This window comes from Rhinolophus ferrumequinum, chromosome 11 (assembly GCF_004115265.2).
Source record: "Rhinolophus ferrumequinum isolate MPI-CBG mRhiFer1 chromosome 11, mRhiFer1_v1.p, whole genome shotgun sequence".
NCBI lineage: Eukaryota > Metazoa > Chordata > Mammalia > Chiroptera > Rhinolophidae > Rhinolophus > Rhinolophus ferrumequinum.
Window position 1 is genome coordinate 6,719,138 of NC_046294.1, and position 21,947 is coordinate 6,741,084.

General features: G+C 59.9%; 1 protein-coding gene across 1 annotated transcript; it reads left to right on the forward strand.

The window, feature by feature from the left end:
- Positions 1-1,753: 1,753 nt before the first annotated feature.
- CDC42BPG (CDC42 binding protein kinase gamma) lies at positions 1,754-21,167 on the forward strand. The gene is given in 39 exon segments (XM_033120627.1): positions 1,754-2,018; positions 4,599-4,690; positions 4,771-4,854; positions 5,228-5,323; positions 5,612-5,760; positions 6,262-6,355; positions 6,600-6,800; positions 6,926-7,174; positions 7,599-7,678; positions 8,601-8,698; positions 8,792-8,872; positions 9,159-9,268; positions 9,373-9,552; positions 9,848-9,940; positions 10,069-10,190; positions 10,270-10,342; positions 10,570-10,676; positions 10,769-10,883; positions 11,113-11,261; positions 11,347-11,369; positions 11,372-11,434; positions 11,729-11,747; positions 11,749-11,779; positions 11,860-11,958; positions 12,039-12,098; positions 12,412-12,517; positions 12,800-12,933; positions 13,012-13,151; positions 13,248-13,329; positions 14,107-14,323; positions 15,266-15,328; positions 15,450-16,049; positions 17,148-17,245; positions 17,327-17,411; positions 17,534-17,654; positions 17,800-17,917; positions 18,036-18,150; positions 18,270-18,355; positions 19,462-21,167. Coding segments are annotated over 39 exon segments (4,650 nt in total). The 5' UTR covers positions 1,754-1,858; the 3' UTR covers positions 19,519-21,167.
- Positions 21,168-21,947: the final 780 nt, after the last annotated feature.

Here is a 21,947-nt window from a genome sequence, read left to right on the forward strand (position 1 = left end):
TCTGCCCATGCAGACCACGGTGGGTCTCAGATTTTGCTGTCTGGGACTCAGTTTCCCCCCTGCTGTATTATGTGGGGATGGAGTCTGAAAGGCCAGGGGTGGACTTGTCTGAGAACTCAGCGTTCAGAGAGGCTAAGGGACTTGCCTAAGGTCACACAGAGAGTAAGCCAGGACCCAGAGGCCTCATCAGTTGGTCCTTGATTGCTGACTCCTGGAGCCCGTGGTGTGTGTGGGGGAATCAGGGTGTCCAAGAGGGGCAGCAAGGAATGGCCCATCTTCCCACCCAGAAGCCTCTCCCTACCCCTAGTTTCCTAGGAGAGGGGCTTGGGCTTGTCCTGAGTACCGGGCCCTCCTCTGGTCTCTGGCGCCCTCTTGTGGCCTCCGAGGGCACGAACCCTCCTGTGGGCCCCACCCCTGCCCCGCCCCCGAAAGGAGGACCCAGAATGCATCAGGTGAGAACCACGAGGGCTCAACCACACCATTCCAACCCCCTCACAAGAGACACAGAGGTGGCGATGGGATCCCCAGATTTGGGTTTGAATCCTGGCTCCCTTCCCTCATCTGATTTGGGTGAGACAGCCCGTCTCGGTTTCCTCATTTCACAGACCGTGGGCAAGTCTCAGAGGAGAGATCAAATGGGAGACCCGTGAGGAAGCCCCAGGGCGGCTAGGGATGCTCAGTTCAGCTTCACGGACATCCACAGGGCGCCTCCTCCTTCAAGGTGACCCTGTCGGGACCCAAGGAGGTCCCCGCGGAGGGAGGAAGGAAATCCCCAAAGAGATCTTTCTTAATGGAAGAACTTGTTGTCTAAGGCCACTAAAAACCCCACCTTTTGATCCTTCCTCTTGGATAGAACCACAGTCCCATGGTATCTGATCCACTCCAGCTGGAGACAGCTGGGCAGAAATCAGAAATACTATTGGACAGAGCCAGCCCCTCCCCTCCCCCGACCTCTTCCAGCCCAGCTCGGACCTTTCCTTGTCTTTTAAGATCCTGGCCAGCCTCAGGCCCTGCTCCCGCCCAGGCTTTAAAAGCCTGTAGTGCAGTTACCAATCCAACCCCATTGCAGGGTCTAGCTGCAGGGCCTCCTCACCCTCGGCCCCCCTCCCCAGTTTATCTTTGTTTTTCCCCAAGTCTCAGTGTATCCATCTGCCAAATGGGTGTAACCATCCCTGGCTCACCTACTTGTCTCCCAGGTCGGCTGCATGATACAAATAAAATGAAATCAGAAACTAGCGAGTTTTTTGGAGAAGGGTGCTAAGCGCAGTCAATGTCCCGGGAAGGGAGTGGACTACAATTCCCATCTGGCTCCGGGGCCGCGGGCGTACCCAGCCCCTCTCCCTGAGCTGGGGGAGAGGGCGGCCACCGGGCAAGGGAAGTTGCAGTACCCTGGGCATCCCCCCTCCCCAGGTTAGGGGCTGGCGAGGACCCAGATAGGGTTGTGTTTGGGACCGCGCGGGGGTCTAGGTGGCCTTTCTGGTCTCCCTGGGACCACCCTGCCTTCCCCCTCCCCGCCCAGGAGATAGTGCTGTTCGGGACCCGCCCCCCCACTTCCTGGCCAAGGGTTGGCCCCGCCCCAGCGCGTCTCCGCCCTCCCACCTTCACCTACAGTCGTGTTTCCCATTGGCCGGCGCGCACCTGCCCGTCTGTCGGGGGCGGGGCGGAGGGCGGGGCGGGGCGCCCAGGTGAGGGCGCGCAGGCGGCGGCGGAGGAAGGTGACAGCGGGGAGGGCGGGAGGGTGGGGGGAGGACGCACGGAGGACCGGCATATTGACAGACGGACGGACCGACGGACGGACCGACGGACGGGAATGCGGGCGGCCAGGCTCTAGCCTGGGCGTGGGGCTCCGGCCGCAGCTATGGAGCGGCGACTGCGTGCGCTGGACCGGCTGGCGCGGGGCGAGGCCGGCGGCGGCCCGGGGCTCGACGGCCTCCTGGATCTGCTGCTGGGGCTGCACCACGAGCTCAGCAGCGCCCCCCTGCGGCGGGAGCGCAACGTGGCGCAGTTCCTGAGCTGGGGTGAGTGGCACAGGCGGGACTGAGGTGGGGCGGACCCAAGGGCACTGTGCTGGGACCCTCTCCCTCTGCGCTCCACGCCCACAGACCCTCCCGCTGGGAGCCACACCCCCACACATTTTCACACACACACAAAGATGCCTGGAACTGGCCCTGACATGTGCCCCCGGACCCCGTGGGTCTCTCAGTCACCTGCACACCTTACCCTCACTCACGTTCGCACACACACTCTCCTTCCCACTCACAGAACCTGGCAAGTGTACACACGTATCACACAGACTCACAGAAGCTTGGTCCCAGGTATAGATCCTACTTGATGCAGGTACACAATACATGCTTGACACAGTCACATCCAGGATTCCTCTCTCACACATCACACCTCATGACCCATGAGAACACACACTCTCACACGCAGACTCCCAGGCATGGCACCCACTGACACACATGGTCTCTCGGTCTCCCACATACCACATGGATGCACGGAGGCACTCATATACAGCTAATGGAGAGACCCAGGAAACTGCACACTTTGCCCTGCAGACCACACCGGCTGTTACACATTCATGTTTCCACTCACAGATCTGTAGTTATTGCACACTTCCCCACACTTCTGTCTCTGTGCATAGAAGACCACCCCAGGCTGGATATAGGAACCAACCTCAGCCCCTTTGTGCAAGCTGCTGGCCAGGCTTCCTGAGGGCTTTTCCCCAGGGCCAGGGAGGAGAACCTGGCTGGAGGTGGGTCTGCACCCCTTCCTGGTTGACTCATCTGAGTCACTGGGAGTGGCTGACCCGGGGTGACCCTGAATTCACTGTGGGCACTGGCGCCAACCCCAGGGATCCCTGGTCACGCCCGGCCATGGGGGGAGGGCACAGGGCCGGGCCTGGAGAGTGGGTAAGGCGGGTGTTTGCCCAGTGGGCGACTTATCGTTCCTGGCACTCCTGAGCTCTGGGCAGGCATATGGCCCAGTCTGGCACAGTTGGGGGCCTGAGACATGCCACTGAGTTGGCCCCCAACCTTAGCCCTGTCCTCCAGGGTGAGGGTAGTCAGAAGGCTCCTGCTTCTGCTGCCTGCCCTCCTCCTAGACTCCTGCAACTTATTTGTGTGTCTGACTGTGTTGTCATCACTCCCTGTGACACCCACACCCACGTGTGTGTGTTTGCACACACATGTGCTCCTCCCTGCCTGCCTCTAGCACCTCTGCCTGGGACCCCAGCGTGGGGGCCTGTCTGTTGACATCTCCCAAGGTAACTTGCAGGGCGGTGACTCACTCCCTGCCCCAACTTGTCCCTACTCCTGCCCAGAGCCCCCATCCCCTGGAGCAGGGCGAGGGGACTGGGCAGCCTGTCCTGGGGGCCTGGATCCTCCTGGCTACAGGCCCCAGGTTTTGGCCCCTGTCTGGCTGATGGGTAGTCACCCAGGCCTTGGTTCCCCCTTGGAGGCCTGTGGCCGCTCCTTTCAGCTGCACACACAGACCTGGGAAAGAGACAATTAATTTCTGTAATAAGGTTTCCACCCCTGCTGCGGGGGTGCTGCCTGATAAACCTGTGGAGCAGCTCTCTGTCCCACACACAGACCCGCCCAGCTGGCAGGGTTTATCTCCTGGTGGGGGAAACTGAGGCAGGGAGCCAGACTGCAGCTGTCCCCAACCCCTACTGGTCACTCTTGCCTCCCTAAGTTTCCAGGCTCCAGTTCCCTCCTCCAGGCCTGGAAAGGGCTTGGGAGTGGCTGGAGGGGCCCCTGGTGGGAGTGTCAGGGATTGTGAGGAAGGAGGTTCTCAGCCCAGTGAAGGCCAAGTCCAGAGAGGGAGGCAGGGCTCAGAGTGGTAGGGCTGGTCAGGCCTGGAGGAGATCCTAAGTGCTCACACCCTCCAGTGCCAGCGTCAGGCTCCAGGGAGAGGGTTTTTGGCCCTGTCTTTGAGTCTTGTGAGAACCTGGGCAGACCTATCTATGCTTGCCAACCAAGAGGCCCCACTCGGGTAGATGGAGCCTATCCTTCAGAGCCCTGCAGAACCCCTGTCCTCTGGGGCTGCCCCGGGCCTCATCCTCAGCCAGGTACCTCTGTGCCTAGAGGGTCCCAAGACGTGCCCACAGCTTCTCAATGGCAGAAAATCCTCTCTGGGGACAAGGAATGTTGCCCGTCCAGTTTCCCAAGACAGGCCCTGGCCTGGTCTTGCTAGGTGGCCAAGAACTGTGAGCTGGGGGTGGGAATGGTATCCCCGTCGGCCCCAGGGTGACCTGGCCAGCCAGGGTCAGCCACCAGGCTGGGGAGGACTACAAGTTTCATCAGCCCCTGGGATCCAGGCTGCCTGGAGTCTGGGGACAGGGGTCCAGGGAGTGATGGATTCAGGGAGGGCAGGGAGCCAGGTAGTCAGCAGGGTCAGGACCCCACCTTGCATGCCCTGATCATGGCTGAATGGGCTGCAGTGCCTGTCAACCCCTTGGCCGTCAACCCTCCCCGTCCTTGGGGAGGTCATCCTTGCCCTGGCCTCATGGGAGTTGCAGCTCCTGGCTTTCTCCCGGTGAGAGAGGGAGCTGAGGCCCTCCCCACAGGTTCGTTGAGCCCCACTCTATGTCCCCTCAGCCAGCCCCTTCGTAACAAAGGTGAAAGAGCTGCGGCTGCAGAGAGATGATTTTGAGATCTTGAAGGTGATCGGCCGAGGCGCCTTTGGGGAGGTGAGCAAAGGGCCTGGAGAGGTGGGAGGATGGTGTTTGCACCCAGGCTGGGCTGACCCCAGTGCTCTCTGTGGCCTCAGGTCGCCGTGGTGAGGCAGAGGGACAGTGGACAGATTTTTGCCATGAAAATGCTGCATAAATGGGAGATGCTTAAGAGGGCCGAGGTCAGTTTGGGGTCTGGTGGGACTTTGGCACCCTACAAATGGGCAGGGGCGGGTGTGGCCAGTGAGGCTACAGGGCATGCAGGGGAAGGGGTGGGCACGGCTGCCGAACAGACAGAGGATTCATCCCTAATAGCTGCCCACTCCCCCATCCCTTCCTCACAATTAGCCCTTCTTAGAAGCAAGCAGAGTTGTTACCATTTCCCGTATGATAACACTGAGGCCCAGAGCCATAGAGCATGGGCTTGGGCTCACACAGGCGACTTCGATCTGAGCTTCGAGACTTACTGAGTCTCACTCCATCCCCTGAGCTGGAATGGGGGGCTTTCCTGGGCTCTGATCCCACCCCACCTCCTGCTCCCCAAACCTGCTATAGACGGCCTGTTTCCGGGAAGAGCGAGACGTTCTGGTGAAGGGAGACAGCCGTTGGGTGACTGCTCTGCATTATGCCTTCCAAGACGAGGAGTACCTGGTGAGAATACTGGGCAAGGTTGAAGGAGTTTGCCTGGGGGCAAAGAAGGAGGCCCTTGGGGGCCAGAGGCACTGGGTCCCTCCTCCTGGGACCAACCAGCTTACCCTCCCTGCTAGCTCGAGCGCCTGGAGCCTCCTGCCTGAGCTCTGGCTGGGAGCTAGCTGCTCCAGAGCTGCTGGGAGACACAGCCCTGCCTCCCAGAGCCCTGAGGGACCACTGGGACGTAGGGCTGTGGGGCAGGTGCCCCCCATTTCCGTCTGATTCTTGCCCCCACCCACCACCGTCTAGTACCTGGTGATGGACTACTACGCCGGTGGGGACCTCCTCACGCTGCTGAGCCGCTTTGAGGACCGCCTCCCACCTGAGCTGGCCCAGTTCTACCTGGCTGAGATGGTGCTAGCTGTTCACTCACTGCACCAGCTGGGTTACGTCCACAGGTGGGGCCCACAAAGCCCCCACTGCCCTATCTAGCCCCTCCTGACAACTCTGGGGACAGCTGACATTTGCTGAATCCTCACCACGTGCCAGGCTCTGTGCTGGCTGCTTCATATGCATGATGCTTTTGAATCCTCACCCCAAAAACCTATGTGAGGGGGGCTGCTATTGTCCCATTTTACAGATGAGGAAGTCAGGGCTTAGCACAGGTAAACACATGCCTGGCTCAAGGTGACTCAGCTAGTGGGTGGCCAAGCCGTGGTTTACATGGGGACATCTGACCCCTGCGTCCCCCATAGCACACCCTGCTGCCTCCAGAGGTTGTCCGTGCGGATCCCTTTCCCCAGTCTAACCACCTTCTTGCTTCCTGGGAGCCAGGAGGCCTGGCCACCAGCCTTCCCATCCCCCACCCCTCCTACACACATGCGTGCACACACAGGCATTTGCCTAAACCCACATCCACATGCACGGGTCAGGCCCCTCACTCTCCCTGCCTCCCCCAGGGATGTCAAGCCGGACAATATCCTGTTGGACATGAATGGCCACATCCGCCTGGCTGACTTTGGTTCCTGCCTACGTCTCAACAACAGTGGCATGGTAAAGACCCCGCCCCATAGTGGGGGCAGGAGACACCCCGTCAAGAGAGCTCCCAGAGGCCTGGAAGGCACCAGGCCTAGTGCAGGGGGCATCAGGCTCCCAGGGCATGGAAGGGCTAGGCCCAGACCCGCCAAGCCCTAAGGAGTGGGGGTTCTAGGCCCAGACCCAGGCCATGGGGAGGGGCTCGCAGGCCCAGCCAAGCCCGAAATTGTCCTTAAGGCATTGTCAACATCACCACCCACAGGTGGATTCGTCGGTGGCAGTGGGGACACCCGACTACATCTCCCCTGAGATCCTGCAGGCCATGGAGGAGGGCAAGGGCCACTATGGGCCGCAGTGCGACTGGTGGTCGCTGGGGGTCTGCGCCTATGAACTGCTCTTCGGAGAAACCCCCTTCTACGCTGAATCCCTGGTGGAAACCTATGGCAAGATCATGAACCATGAGGTCTGGCTGCCAGGCTCCAGGGTTCTGGGAGGGCAACGGGACTCCTGTGTCCGAGAGGTTGGTAATGCCCACAGGCGGGGGTGGGATCCCACATACCCACCCAGACCCCTTCCCTGGGCTTGCAGGACCACCTCCAGTTCCCCTCAGATGTGCCTGATGTGCCAGCCAGTGCCCAAGACCTGATCCGCCAGCTGCTGTGCCGCCAGGAGGAGCGTCTGGGCCGCGGAGGGCTGGATGACTTCCGGAACCACCCCTTCTTCGAAGGCGTGGACTGGGAGCGGCTGGCAACCAGCACTGCCCCCTATATCCCTGAGCTTCGCGGGCCCATGGACACCTCCAACTTCGACGTGGACGATGACACCGTCAACCATCCGGTGAGTGGCAGCTGCCGCTACAGTAGAAAAGCTTCCTTGACCTTCCCTGGCTATGGGAAACCCCCTAGAAGTTCCCCAAAGCAGTTGCTAGGCTGGGGATGAAGCCTTTGGACCCCAGAGGCTCATGGGAGTTACGGTTCACCTGCCCTGAGGTGGGTTGTGCCAAGTGAAGGTCCTTTGATCTCGTGTCATCGTATTAACCAGAAGTCGTATAAGGAAGAAGATTCCCATTAGTACCTGGAAGGTCATAACCTCAAGTACTCAGAGGAATTGTGGTCTGTTTAGGTAGGGACCGTGTTACTCCCACTAAGTTCCCACCTGGAAGGAGGAGGTTGGCACTGCTAGTCCCAGAGTGTCTCCTGGGTCTCAAGTCTCAGCTTGGAGCTACGCTTGTTGACTGACTCTCCTTCCCCTCCTTCTGCAGGGAACCCTGCCACCACCCTCCCATGGGACCTTCTCAGGCCACCACCTGCCATTTGTGGGCTTCACCTATACCTCGGGCTGGTGAGTCTAGTCCCCACATACCTATGAGAAGCTGGGGGCTGCCTGGCCTGAAGGCCACTGGGAGCGTAATCAGGACCCTGGGAAAGGGGCTGAATGTCCCACCCGGTGCCTGCATGTGACAGGTGCTCAGGACGTACATTGTGAGCCCTCAGGAGAATAGCTCTCCATGTCCTCAGGGTCCTGGTGATGCCATGCCCATACCCCCTCTGGGTTCCACCCCAGCAATTGGCCCTCAAAGTACCCTCCATGGCGAGCTGGGAGTGTACTGGACTCGGAGCCAAAGGCCTAGCATTGAAAGGGCCCCTACTGCTCCCTGAGCCTTACTTTGTGCTTCTGTAAAATGGGCGAGATGATTCAGTTCCATCTGTAGGGCTGGCCTGAAACTGCAGCAAGGTTTTGAGAGAGGAGGTGCTCCGAGGTGTAAGCAAATATGTCTGATCTGCACTCAGGATCTCCCACTGTGTGCCGCACTCATGAGCTCCCACTGTGTGCTGCACTCATGGAGTGCCCACGGTGTGCCAGGCATGGGTCCAGCAGGGCCCATACCACTGAGTCCTCTTGACAATCCTCAGAAGAAGTCCTATTATCATTGCCATTTTCCTGTAAGGAAACTGAGGCTCAGATATATTAGGTGACTGGTCATGGTCACACAGCTTGTAAGGGCCAGCGTTGGGACTGGAACCTGAGCCTGGGGGACCCTGGAGCCACTGCCCTGGGCTGCTCTCCATGGTACTAGCCTGGAGCCTCCCAAGTGTAGGGTCTGGTCTGATTTGTTTCTCTTTTCGACATAGAGCCCAAGGTGGGGTACAGAGCTGCCACATAGTGGGTGTTTCTTGGGTAGATGAATGATTGGCTGCAGCAGAATGGAGGCAGCTTTGGGGGGTGGGGGTCTCTGCCAACCTCTGTTGCCCTGCTCCCCCAGTCCGGGCCCTGAGAGCAGCTCTGAGCAGTTGGCTGCCCTGGAGCGGAAGCTCCGTTGTCTAGAGCAGGAGAAGATGGAGCTGAGCCAGAAGCTCCAAGGTATGGGGAGCCAACTGGGCCAGGGCTGGGTGGGTCTGACCCAGAGGCTACTGCTGCAGGACTAACTACTCACAGTGCATCCCCCCACTTCAGAGGCCCTGCAGAGCCCCTCAAACCATCGGGAGCTGGAGCAGCTACGGAATGAAGTGCAGACTCTACAGGACAGGCTATTAGGTATCCCTACCCTCCCCCCTTGCCCCATCTCTTCCTCTTATCCTCACCTTGGAGGCTGACCTGCTTTCCCAGTACAGCTAAGTCCAACCTGGGACGTGCCCCTGCTCTGTACATGCTGTATGAGCTTAGGGAATTATCTGAAACTCTCTGAGCCTCCGTGTAGAAAATGGACCAAGGAGACCCACCTCCCAGGCTGCGATGAGGGTTCTATGAGACACTGCACGTGGCGTGCCTGGCTGAGGCTGGGCTGTCAGTATGTGTGGGTCTCAGTGACAATTCCTGGCAGAGATGCTGAGGGACAACAAGACCCCCTTGTCCCAGACGGATGGGCCCCCTGCTGGTAGCCCAGGCCAGGACAGTGACCTAAGGCTGGAGAGAGACAACCAGCTCTTCCAGGTGAGTGCCAGGTGAGGTGGGTGAGTGGCCCCGGGCTTGATGCTACAGAGGTCCTTGCCCTGACTCCAGGCTTTATCCTGCCCACCCCCACCCTGATGCCCCAGGAGCTGGCCGAGGCTCGGGCAGGGCTGCAGGTGCAGGAGAAGGAGCTCTGCAGAGCCCAGGAGCGGCAGGAGGAGCTGCTCCGAAGGCTGCAGGAGGCGCAGGAGAGAGAGGCAGCCACGGCCATCCAGAACCAGGCCCTGACCTCCCAGCTGGAGGAAGCCCAGGCTGCCCGGAGGGAGGTGAGTGACGGGGGTGCGTGAGGACAGCACTAGGTCCCTGCCCCCGGGACCCCTGGCATGGCTGGAGGAAGCCCAGGGAGCTTGGTTCCAGGTTCTGGGAACACCACGTGCCTTTGTACCCCACACGGTGGCTGGCAGAGGCCTGAGCAATGGGATGACGGCCGGGTGGAGCGGGCTGGGGGTTCACTGCCTCCCTTCCTCCTGGGGCTGCCAGAGCCTGAGAGTGTGTAGCAAGGCCAGGTAGAGGGTTGGGGTGGACAAGGTCAGCACTGGCTGCCTCTGTACCCCATCGCAGCTGCAGGCCCAGGTGGCCACCCTGAGCCGGGAGGTAACACAGCTTCAGAGACAGCGGGAGCGAAGCCTTGAGAAGGAGTCTTCCCGGGTCCAGGTAGTGACGTCCTACCCTCTGCCAAGTGTCACTTCCCTTGGCCTGCCCCACTCAGGTCCAGGCCTGTGTCCAGGGGTAGGGTGGGCGGTGGCTCTCAGGCCCCTGGCCTGACCCTCCATGTCTTCAAGACCGTCCACACTGCCTCTGAGACCAATGGTATGGGATTGCCTGAGGCCGGGCCCCAGGAAGCACAGCTGAAGAAGGAGGTGGCCGCCCTGCGTGTCCAGCTGGAGCAGGCCCGCGGCACCGGGTGAGCTGGGCAGCCGGGGTGGGGGTCGACGGCGTGAGGGCCCGAGCTGGGAGTCATGGAGTCGTTCTCTAATCCCCAGCTCCAGTGGGAAGGAGGAGGCCTTGTGCCGGCTACAGGAGGAGAACCGGCGGCTGAGCCGGGAGCAGGAGCGGGTAAGCAGGGCAGACAGAAGGCAGGACAGACAGCCAGGCAGCAGGTCTGAGGGGATTGCATGGGAGGTTGGGGCGGGGCAGAACTGCCAGGGCCCGGGGCTGACTGTCTCCCTCGTCTTGCAGTGCCCACAGCAGACAGACAGTGAGTGAGCAAGGGTGGGCCACAGGCAGGGCTCAGAGGGGACTGGGGCCCCTGGAGACTGACCCCCCTCCCACCCGGCCCCCAGCTGACTGAAGAGCTGGAGCGGGAGCAGCAGAACAGGCAGCGGCTGGAGGGTGAGCGGCGGGAGACGGAGGGCAACTGGGAGGCCCAGATCACCGACATCCTCAGCTGGTGGGTGCCCTAGGCTCGGGGCTGGGGCTGGGGGCGGGGCCCCGGGGGAGCTGAGGGCCCAGCGCATGACCCCGAGTCCCCTTCCCAATCAGGGTGAATGATGAGAAGGTCTCGAGAGGCTACCTGCAGGCCCTGGCCACCAAGATGGCCGAGGAGCTGGAGTCCTTGAGGAACGTGGGCACCCAGCTGCTCCCTGCCCGGCCGCTGGTGAGCCCAGAGATGCCCTGAGGGGAGGGTTGCCAGTAACCTCACTCCTCAGGTGAGGACACAACTCACAGAAGATCAGTGGACTTGCCTAAGCTCGCAGAGGGTCAGTGGCAGAGCCGGGCCTTTGAGCCTGGCCCAGTGGCTTGGGCAGTGGTGTGCTCAGGTGGGAGGGGGTCTCCGAGGCAGCCAAGCCCAGGGGCATCTTACGTGGGTGCCCCCCGGCCACCAGGACCACCAGTGGAAGGCAAGGCGGCTGCAGAAGATGGAGGCCTCTGCCAGGCTGGAGCTGCAATCAGCACTGGAAGCTGAGATCCGGGCCAAGCAGGGCCTGCAGGAGCAGCTGACACAGGCGCAGGAGGCCCAGCTGCAGGCCGAGCGGTGAGACGAGAGGCAGGTTGCTTCAGAGGGGGGCCAGGGACCCGTGCCGAGGCCTGTGGCGAGCCTTCACCCTGCTCTCCCCCAGCCATCTGCAGGAGGCCGAGAAGCAGAACGGAGCCTGCAGGAGGAGCTGGTTGCACTTCGGGAGGAGCTGCAGGCCCGCAGGCCGGCAGGTGAGTGGCTGCCTGCATGCCTGGCCTGGAGAAGTCCCCAGCTTCAGCCTCACGTTACCAAGGGGGTCCCACACGGCCTTGCAGGGCCGTGGACACAAGAGTTTGTTCCAGACTCTGCTGCTTCCCCCACCATCGGTTAGCCAGCACCTGCTGTATGCCAGGCCACCACATCCTTCAGTCATTGCCCCATTTTACTGAGGTAGAAACTGAGGCCCCTCTGGCCTCTGGTTCCAAAGGAATAAGTGTTTCAGGCCAGGGACCCCGACCCCAGTGACCCATGCCCTCTGTTTACAGATGCCAAGCCCTCAAACTCCTGATTCCTTTCTGTCTTTCCGGAGCTTAGAGGTAAGAACTGGGTGCAGGGGCTGGTTTGGGGAGGGGAGAGGCACAGGGGTGCTGACTTTGTCCCTCATCCCAATCCCCAGAAGGATTCTGCCAAGGACCCTGGTATCTCAGGAGAGGCCTCCAGGCCTGTGCTGGAGCCAGAGCTGAGGCCGGAGTGCCGCAGCAGCCTGCGCCTGGGGGTAAGGACTGGCCGGAGACCCGCAGTTGGGGGACCCTCCCCCTGTGCGCTTCTCACCTATTTGCTCGCTCTCCACTGCAGGCTGTGTTCCCCAGAGCATCTGCTGCAACCACGACCCCTTCAGAAGGTCCTCCTGCAAAGGTCAGTACCTAGAGAGAGGGGAGTGAGTAGAACCGAGAACCAAGGGTAGAAACCGAAACCATTCTGCCAGGTTTCCAGTGGACCCTCTTGCTTCTCCATGTGCATCATGGCTGGCATGCCATGTTGCGGGTAGCGGTGGAGGCAGTGAGTTTGAGTGCTACCAGACTCGCTGGGGCTCAGAGTTCACATTGCTACCTGGCTTGTTCCCTGGCCCCGCCTGACACTTAAGGGTGGCCTTGGGTGGGGGGGGGGAGCGCAGGGCCCTGGGAGGCTGTGGTCAGACATGAGTCATGGCCACGTTCCCTCTCCCCAGCACGGCTCACACTTGCTGCGCCCCCGGAGCTTCCCATCCCCCACCAAGTGTCTGCGCTGCACCTCACTGATGCTAGGCTTGAGCCGCCAGGGCCTGGGCTGTGATGGTGAGACCCCCCACCCCACCCATGCACCCGCCTCCAGACACCAGCCACAGCCCTTAGGTGGAGGGAATGAAAGTGGCCCTGATCCTAACACACCCAGGCTGTTTTCTCAGCCCAGGCTCCGTCTTCCTCTGCTCAGTTTTGGTTTTTCTTTCTCACTTGGGGAATTGATGACAGTTCAGGTGCCACCATGGTCTCAGGGAAGCTGGGGCTTGGAACACCCAGAATCCTGGTTACAGGCTGTCCCACCCAGCCTCAACCATCTGTCTCCTGCTTTCCCCACAGCCTGCGGCTACTTCTGTCATTCGACTTGTGCCCCACAAGCCCCACCCTGCCCCGTGCCCCCTGACCTCCTCTGCACAGCCCTGGGAGTGCACCCCGAAACAGGCACAGGCACTGCCTATGAGGGCTTCCTGTCGGTAAGCTGGGGCCGGGGAGGGGGAGGATGGGCGCGGTGGCTGCAGCCTGGCGGGCCCTGCCATGCCTGCCTTCCCCAGGTGCCGCGGCCCTCGGGCGTCCGGCGGGGCTGGCAGCGGGTATATGCTGCCCTCAGTGACTCACGCCTGCTGCTATTTGACGCCCCAGACCCTCGTCTCAGCCCGGCCAGCGGGGCCCTCCTGCAGGCACTGGATCTGAGGTGGGTGCCGGGCAGTGGCGTGGGACAATGGACGAGTGGATGGGTGAGGTGCAGCCAGGGGCAGTGCAACCTCTGACCTGTCCATGGACCTCCCAGGGACCCCCAGTTCTCAGCCACCCCTGTCCTGGCTCCTGACGTTATCCACGCCCAATCCAAGGACTTGCCACGCATCTTTAGGGTAAGAGGTTGGGGTGGGATGAGCCTGACCACCCTCTGCCTCCACTCTGACCCCCTTCTAGCTACTTTTCTCCATCTCCATGGCTGCCCCCTTCATCCTGCCCCTCCCTTCCACATGGACGGCTACCCTGGCGTCCATTCTGATCCGTGCACCCATGCTCCATCCTGCAGCACGCTGACTTTTCCGTACATGAAGCTGGCTGTGTCCTGCCTTGTTTAGGACTCTCCTGTTTCTCCGTATCACCCTCAGTGTACTCCTGACCGTGGCCTTGAGGGCCCCACATTTCTGATCCTGCAAGCCTCCCTAGCTTCTTTCCAGAGCCTCTCTCTGCTCTGACTACACCCTGCTTTCTCCAGTTCCGAAAGTGCCCTGCGCCCATGGACCCCCTTCACATCTGTTCCCTCTGGAGGCCCCCTGCCAGCCCCTCCCCCACCTGGACCATCCTGGTTACTCCACTCATCCCCTAGGCTCCAGCAGAAATATCTCTTCCCCTGGGACATCATCCTTCCCTGCTTAGCCTGGGTTGGGGGCCCTGCTCTGTGTTCCCACAATGCCCCATCCTCCCTATGGTCGCACCAGTCAGGGCTCTGCAGTTGTCCGTGTGATTGTCTGACTCCCCTGTCTGGCTCCTCACCTGCTGTAAGACGGCAGCTAGTTCTGCGCCCAGCAGGCTCACATCAGGGCTAATATGCACCAACCCCCGGAGAGAGGGAAGGGAGGAAGGACAGCTGGCCCTCCTTCGGCCTGCGGCCCTCCAGCCTGGGTCCCTGCCCATAGGTGACGGCCTCCCAGCTGACGGTGCCCCCTGCCACGTGCAACATACTGCTGCTGGCAGAGACTGAGGGTGAGAGGGAGCGCTGGCTGCAAGTGCTGGGCGAGCTGCAGCGGCTGCTGCTAGACGCACTACCGAGACCCCGGCCTGTGTACACACTCAAGGAGGCCTACGACAATGGGCTGCCATTGCTGCCCCACACGCTCTGTGCTGCCATCATCGGTGAGCCTAGGGGCTGCCACCTGCTCAGGCAGGCTGGGGGGAGGAGTCAGGGCCTGTAGAGACGGTGCTGGCCCCGCCACAGTCACGAGGGCCGCTGTCACTGTCCAGTCCCTGCAGCCATGAGCTGTGGGCTCTGTCTTGCACGCGTGTCCTCCTTGACAGTCCCTAGGAGTGGTTGTGTGAGGAGCGAGGCTAGAGAGTGAGGGGCCTGGCTTCTGTTGCTCCACTTCTCTGTGCCTTCATTTCTGCTTTTTCTAAAAGAATCTCAATCTGAAAGTTAAGCTCTTTTACTAGCAGCTGGGCGATCATGGGGGCACCTGGGTGTACCTGAGCTTCACACCACCTCCTGTGGAGCTGCTGTGTTCAGCCAGGAGCCTGCGGCCTCCATGACAGACAGCTGGGGGCAAAGCAAGGAAGCGGTGCTCCCTGGCTTCCCCGGCAGCCGGGGCCCTGAGCCAGCCCCTCCCCTGGCAAGCTGGGACTCGGGGCGGGAGCCAGAGGAGAGACTGTGTGGGTCCTCCAGGTCCCCTGTGTCAGTCATGAGTCGGGAGTACAAGGGCATTTGTCAAGCAGGTATTGCCGTGAGCTTAACACTCACCCTGCATTGCTTCATCTGCACAGCCTCACAGCAGCTCTGTGAGAAAGGTACCATGAATGTCCCTGCTTTACATTAGGGGAAACTGAGGCTCCGAGAGGTGACATGACTTACCCAGAGTCCCACAGCTTGGGGTGGGGGGCCTGTCACCCAACCCCGGTCCACACAGCCCTTACCCATTAGAGCCAGTCCAGACTCTGGGACAGAAGGGTTCAGTGACACAGGGATAGTGGGATTGCCGTCTCCATGTCCTTAGGAGAAACGGGGGCTCGGAGAGCAGGCAGATCGCCCAGTCTCTGCCTCTGGACAGGCCTTCTGACCCCTGACCCTCTCCTTCCTTCCACCAGACCAGGACCGACTCGCGCTGGGCACTGAGGAGGGGTTGTTTGTGATCCACCTGCACAGCAATGGTATATGCCTGTGGGCCAAGGCCTGCGTGGGTAGGGCTCAGTCCCGGGGGACAGAAGAGGATGGGCCGTGGGTTGCTCCGCACACACCTGATGGTGATACTCTCCCTCGCCAACCCCACAGACATCTTCCAAGTGGGTGAGTGCCGGCGGGTGCAGCAGCTGGCCGTGAGCCCTACTGCAGGCCTTCTGGTCGTGCTGTGTGGCCGCGGCCCCAGCGTGCGCCTCTTCGCCCTGGCAGAGCTGGAGAGCACAGAGGTGGCAGGTGCCAAGATCCCTGAGTCTCGAGGCTGCCAGGTGCTGGCAGCCGGGCGCATCCTGCAGGCCCGCACCCCTGTGCTGTGTATAGCCATCAAGCGCCAAGTGCTCTGCTACCAGCTGGGTCCAGGCCCGGGGCCCTGGCAGCGCCGCATCCGTGAGCTGCAGGCACCAGCACCTGTGCAGAGCCTGGAGCTGCTGGGTGACCGGCTGTGTGTAGGAGCAGCTGGTGCCTTTGCGCTCTACCCGCTGCTCAACGAGGCTGCGCCCTTAGCACTGGGGGCTGGTCTGGTGCACGAGGAGCTGCCACCATCCCGTGGGGGCCTAGGCGAGGCACTGGGTGCCGTGGAGCTCAGCCTTAGTGAGTTCCTGCTGCTCTTCACCACTGCCGGGGTCTACGTGGACAGCACCGGCCGCAAGTCTCGCTTCCATGAGTTGCTATGGCCAGCAGTGCCCACGGGCTGGGGTAAGGCTTGTGGAGGGCCGGGCTGGGTGGGGCCAGGCCCCTGTGGTGTATCCCACACGTCAGAAGAAGACAGTGTCCTGCCCAAATTCCTGAGCTTGGCATTGGAAACCAGTGTGTACCCTCCTGTCCTGTTCCCCTTGGTGGCTTGCAGGAGGTCTTACTCTTCCATTCTTTCACTCACATCTTCCCCCTGCCTGACTGACTGAACGGCTCTCCTTTTTATACTCAGCAAACTCTTAAACAAGTCCAGCCCCAATGTCTGCTCAGGGCCCGGAGCTGATAGGCCCTCCATAAATGACCAGCATGACTGCTGTCATTGTCATTATTGCTTTCAGGCCCCCTGCCTTATGCTTCCCCATCACTGGTCCTTTTGCTCTCCCACCTCTTTGTCCAGACCTCTGCCCTGGCTCTTAGCATCTTCTCGTAATGACTGGTTTGGTGCACTGGGGGCCTGCACGTGGGCTGGGTCTGGTTTCATCATCACATCCAGCACCCACCACAGGCAAGCACACCCCAGGGGCTAGTACTTTCTGGAGGAAGGAATGAATGAGTGGGGGAGTCTGGCACATTCACAGGTAACTGGTAGGATGGAGTATAGGCTTAAAAAGAGGGCTGGAGCTCCCTTCATGAACAATGGCACTTCTGGGTGGGGCCTGTGGGTTGGGTGTAGCACAGACAGTCACCATGTAGGAGTTGGACCCAGACAGCCCGGGGCCAGTTCCCAGCTCTCATTCACCACGGGGTGACCTTGCCCATTACTTAGCTCTGGGGTTTCTGGTGTCTCATCTGGAAGTTAGGGGTGATAATACTACCTGCCCAGAGCTGTTTGAGGATTAAAGGAGAGAAAATGTGCGAAGTGGTTAGAACTATGCCTGGTGCTGAACCGGGTGGCGTTCCATGATTGTTATCTCTGATTTGTTATGGAGGTTGGGTGGGGCGACTGGGAGAGTCTTCAGAAGAAGGGCCTTTGGTAGGACAGGAAGTTATTGTGCTGTGACAGGGCACAGGGTGTTCCCCGTGGTACTGAGGAGCAAACAAGCCCAGAGAAGTGCTCCACTTGCCCAGGGCTGCACAGCACAGGCAGCTTCCACCCTATAGGTTATGCAGCCCCCTACCTGACACTGTTCAGTGAGAACTCCATCGATGTGTTTGACGTGAGGAAAGCAGAATGGGTCCAGACGGTGCCACTCAAGAAGGTGAGGGCCTGCCAAGACCCCTGGGGCGGGACTGGGGTGGGGCGGGGTAGCATGGCCTGACCTCAGTGTCTGCTGCCTCAGGTGCGACTTCTGAACCCAGAGGGCTCCCTGTTCCTCTATGGCACCGAGAAGATCCGCCTGACCTACCTCAGGAACCGGCTGGCAGGTGACGGAGTGTGTGTGCATATGTGTACGTGTATGGGCATGTGTGCGCTCACCTGTGCACACGTGTGGGTTTGGGACCCTGGGGACTTGTGAGTACCGCCAAGCTCTCTGCCTCTCCCACAGAGAAGGACGAGTTCGACATCCCGGACCTTACCGACAACAGCCGGCGCCAGCTGTTCCGCACCAAGAGCAAGCGCCGCTTCTTTTTCCGAGTGTCTGAGGAGCAGAAACAGCTGCAGCGCAGGTGCGCGTGCGCGTGCGCGATGCACTTGATGGGTGGGGCCTCTCGCTCTTGGGGGCGGGGCGAAGCACAGACCCGCCCCAGCGGGGCAGGGAGGACAGAGAGACTTCGCCTTCGCGGCCGGGTTCCTTACGCCCCCTGCCCGCAGGGAGATGCTGAAAGACCCCTTTGTGCGCTCCAAGCTCATATCACCGCCCACAAACTTCAACCACCTGGTGCACGTGGGCCCTACGGACGGGAAGCCCAGTGCCAAGGACCAGACCCGGGTGAGTACTCCGGGGCCAATTACAAGCCTCCCAGGTGAGGCTGAGCCAATCACAGGCCCCTCCAGTGCGCTTGAGCCAGTCGCAGGCCTCAGCTTACCTGGGACTGGTCCCCCAACAGGCTCCTGAAGGGAAGGGCCGAGGTTCCCGCGGCTCCGGCCCACAGCGGCCCCACAGCTTCTCAGAGGCCTCGCGGCGTCCAGCTTCCATGGGCAGCGACGGGAAGGCAGACCCCAGTAAGGACAGCCTCACAACCTCCTGTACCGCCACGGTCCTCCCCCTTCTTTCCACCCCCTTTGGACCCCTTATATCTGACCTTGGATTTTTTTGTCCCCTCATCCTGCTCCTGGGACAGTGAAGAGGAAGCCTTGGACATCTCTGTCCAGCGAGTCCGTGTCCTGTCCCCAGGGATCTCTGAGCCCCGCAGCCTCCCTGACACAGGTGACCAAGTGGCTTTTCCCTCCCCACTCAAAGGACAGGCAGTTCTGTTCTGTATTAGGGTCTTTGCTGGGACCTGAAGCCAGAGAACAAACAGCCCATCCCTTCCCTGGATCCTAAGAGAGAGATGCAGACTTTTTTACCTGCCTCACCCCACAGCCGGGCGGGCGGGGACGGGGGGAGGGCAGCAGAGGGCTGGAAGGGGGAATCTTGGCTCTGACTTGGCTCTGAATCTTGGCCCCAGCCTAGGTGCCCAGCTTCCCTGAGCTTGTCTCACCTGTAAAATGAGGTTATTATTGTGAGACCTGTATGAGGTGATGACACCTCAGCATAGTGCCTGGCACATGGGGACAGTGCCACAGAGGGGGAGCTATTGGGATTCCTAACAGAGGCCCAGTCCGTGAGAGGGAACAGCCCATTCTGGCTGGGGACCGTGGAAGACCTAAGAGGAGATGGGAAGGCTCCCACTCACCTTCCAGCCTCGTCTCCAACTGGCACCCCCACTCCAACCACACTAGGCCACTCAGAGCCCTGGGGCTTGCCATATTCTTTCACACCTTCAGGCTCTTGGCCCTGCTGTGCCCCCTGCTTTGAATGCCCTTTCTTATCCTCAACCTGATTAATACCCTGGCCACCCTCAATACTCGGCACCAATATCACCTCCAAAAACCACCTGGCTGCCTGATCAAGTGGTCACTGCCTTCCTGGGGCTGGTACCACCTTCAGAGGCCTCCTCCCTCCCCCGCCTTCCGTGTCGATCCTGCTGTGCTGTGGTTTTTGTCTGGGTGCCAGTCCTCTTCCCTCAACTGTGGGCTCTTTGATGGCGGGGGTCAAGTTTGTCTTCTGCCCAAAGTAAAGCATGTTTGTTGATTGAATGAAGAATGAAGTGAATGAACAAAGAGACGTTGATTCGGGCTCCGGCATTAAGTAGGAGTTCACCAGTTTCTTCTCATAAACCCCCACCCCCACCTCCCAGCTGGCGTCCTCCAAGGGCCCTGCTGCATGCAGCAGGCGATGGGTCCTAGGAAGGCCTCTCGAGGCACTGGCCTGGTGGGGAAAGAGTCCTGCCTTCCTCTTTCCACGCTGACATCCTTCTCTTTCCCCTACAGGTCTCAGAGAGGCCCCGGAGTCTCCCCCTAGCCCCTGAAGCAGAGAGCTCCCCTTGACACCCTCTGGCAGGGCCCACCCGAACCCCAGGACCAAGAGACATGAGGGAGCAGAGAGCTTAAGGGATGCCATACTCCGGCTGGTCCGGGACGTGTGGAAATTCGGACTCAGGGAGAGCCCGGGCTGGGCAGCGACTGGGAGACTGGTCTGGGTTTCCAGGACCTGGGGAGCCTGACTCCCAGCCTTCATCCCACCCTTCCCCTCTACTCCCAGCCCAACCTGTACTAGCCCCTGGGAATAGAATGGCCGCCCTTCTGCCCTAGGGGCCCCTCTGTCCTGGTGTCCAGGGGTGATTGTGCCAAAGCTCTCGTTTCCAGTGCCAAGCCCTAGGAGGCTTGTAAGCAAGAGTCGGGATGAGGGACAGAGAAGGGCCAGGTCCCTTGGGGCAGTCTGGGGTCTTGGCCGCGGACTTGCTAGGCTCCAGTGAGGCAAGGGTCAAATCAGGAAGGACAGGCTCTAATCCAGAGGGAAGGCAGATAGAGAAGCAGGGGAAAGGACGTAGGTGAAGGAGGTAAGAGAGGGAAGTTGGGAGAAAGGAAGTGGAGGCGGCGGTCATAGTGATTGGAAGGAGGGAAAGCCATCCAGAGGAGAAGGAGAGAGGGATACAGGAGGACACTGACGGGGAGAGAGAGAGACGAGACGAGAGGAGAGGAGGGGAGAGGGGACTGGGGGACTATATATCCAGGGTCCTTTCCCTCTGGGGAAGAGCTTGTTGGGTTTGGGAACAGGGAGAGGCTCCGTGAGCCAACTGACATTGTTATCTAATCCGTCCATAGGAGAAGAGAATTCCTAGACAGGGATGGGATGGGGAGGGTATTTATAAGGGCTACTTGGTGGGAGATGGGCACCCAACGCGGCCATTGGACCGTCTCCAGGCATACTCTGGCCCTTCCCAGGAAGGGGGAGGGGTCCTTTTTCTCAAAGCTTCAACCAACTATGTATTAGGGGATGATAGGGAACATTTTATTATTGAGCACAGTCATTATTATTATTATATTACTATTTTTATTAAACCTCCCCCTACTAATGAGTAGGGGGCAAAATAAGTATTTATCTCCTCAAATGCCCTATTCCTGGGAGGGGGGACTCTGATACTCTGTGAGGCAGTAAGGAACCAATAAACACAACTTTGTAAGTGGTTGGCCTCCCTGCCTGGATCTCTCTTCTGAAGGTTCAGAAAAATGGAGGGATCAGAGACGGAGGAAGGAGTGGGGTTATCAGGGAAAGTTAAAGACCAGGTTATCGTCCCTGTAATTTCAAGAAGCAGGTGAAACATTCAAGTGGGGGTAAAGGCGAGTTTAATAGCGAAGAGATGGTTTTCAGAAGTGGGTAACATTAAGGGTACCCACCAAAAAGTGGCAGTGCCCCCGAGCCCTAGCAGCAGTGGGGAGCTCTTGCCACCCCCAGGCCAGCAGGGCAGGAAGAGGCAGTGGTGTTACCTGATGGGAGCTGTGGCTCTCAGTAAAAGAACCTCGCCGTGGCCAAGGTTCAGGAAGGCAGCCCAGGAAATAAAGCCCTCCACCTCATTGCTCCCGCCCATCTCCTGCCTTGTTTTGTCCAAACCCAAGCAGCAGCCAGAGGAGCCTAGCACTCAGTTTACTGCAGGGCCTAGAAGGCAGCCATGGGGCCACTGAGCTGTGTGGGGGAGGGTGGAAGTGGATCTGGAGGGCCCGTCCTGCTGCCCCATCCAGGTGAGGCTGCTGAGAGGAGAGGAGGAGGGGAGGGCTAAGAGGGGTCTCACTTGTTCTTAGCTGGGGTGTACTGTGACTGGGCAGGACCCAGCTTGAGGCAGAGCTGGATTTGGAGGGAGGGTAAGGGCCTGTGCCCTGAGGCTCATGGCAGGGTCTACAGCTAGAAGTACCAAGGATCCGGTGTCGTGTTTGATTGGGGGGTGGGGGTTGGAGGGTGCCCATGGAATTCCAGGGCCTGGTTAGGAGCCCAGCCTGGAGAGTCAGACAAACTGGATTCTAGTCTAGCTGTGCCTTCGTGGACAAGGTACCTGACCTCTCTAAGCCTGTTTCCCCTTCAGTAAGTGTGGATCATGAAACACATCCCATGGGTAGTTCTAGCGAGATTTGGTGAGATAATGAATATAAAAGGCCTTGTGCCCACTCAAGAAATGTTTGCTCTGCATCTTGAGATGCAGAAGCCCAAAGCAAGGGCCCAGGGATGCTGAGGCCTCTTGCAAACTAAAGCCTCGCCAAACTGCAGAATGGCTGCTTCTCCAGCACCCAGCAATCATTTAGCCAAAAGATTTTCACATTTTTACATTTTTTTAACAATTTTCTCCCAACATTTTATGTTGACAAATCTCACACCTACAGAAATTTCAAAAGTCTATGAATTCTGTGTCCTCTTTACCTAGATGGACCTGTTGTTAATATTGAGCTGCCTTTACGTTACCTCCGTATCTATCCATACATACCTA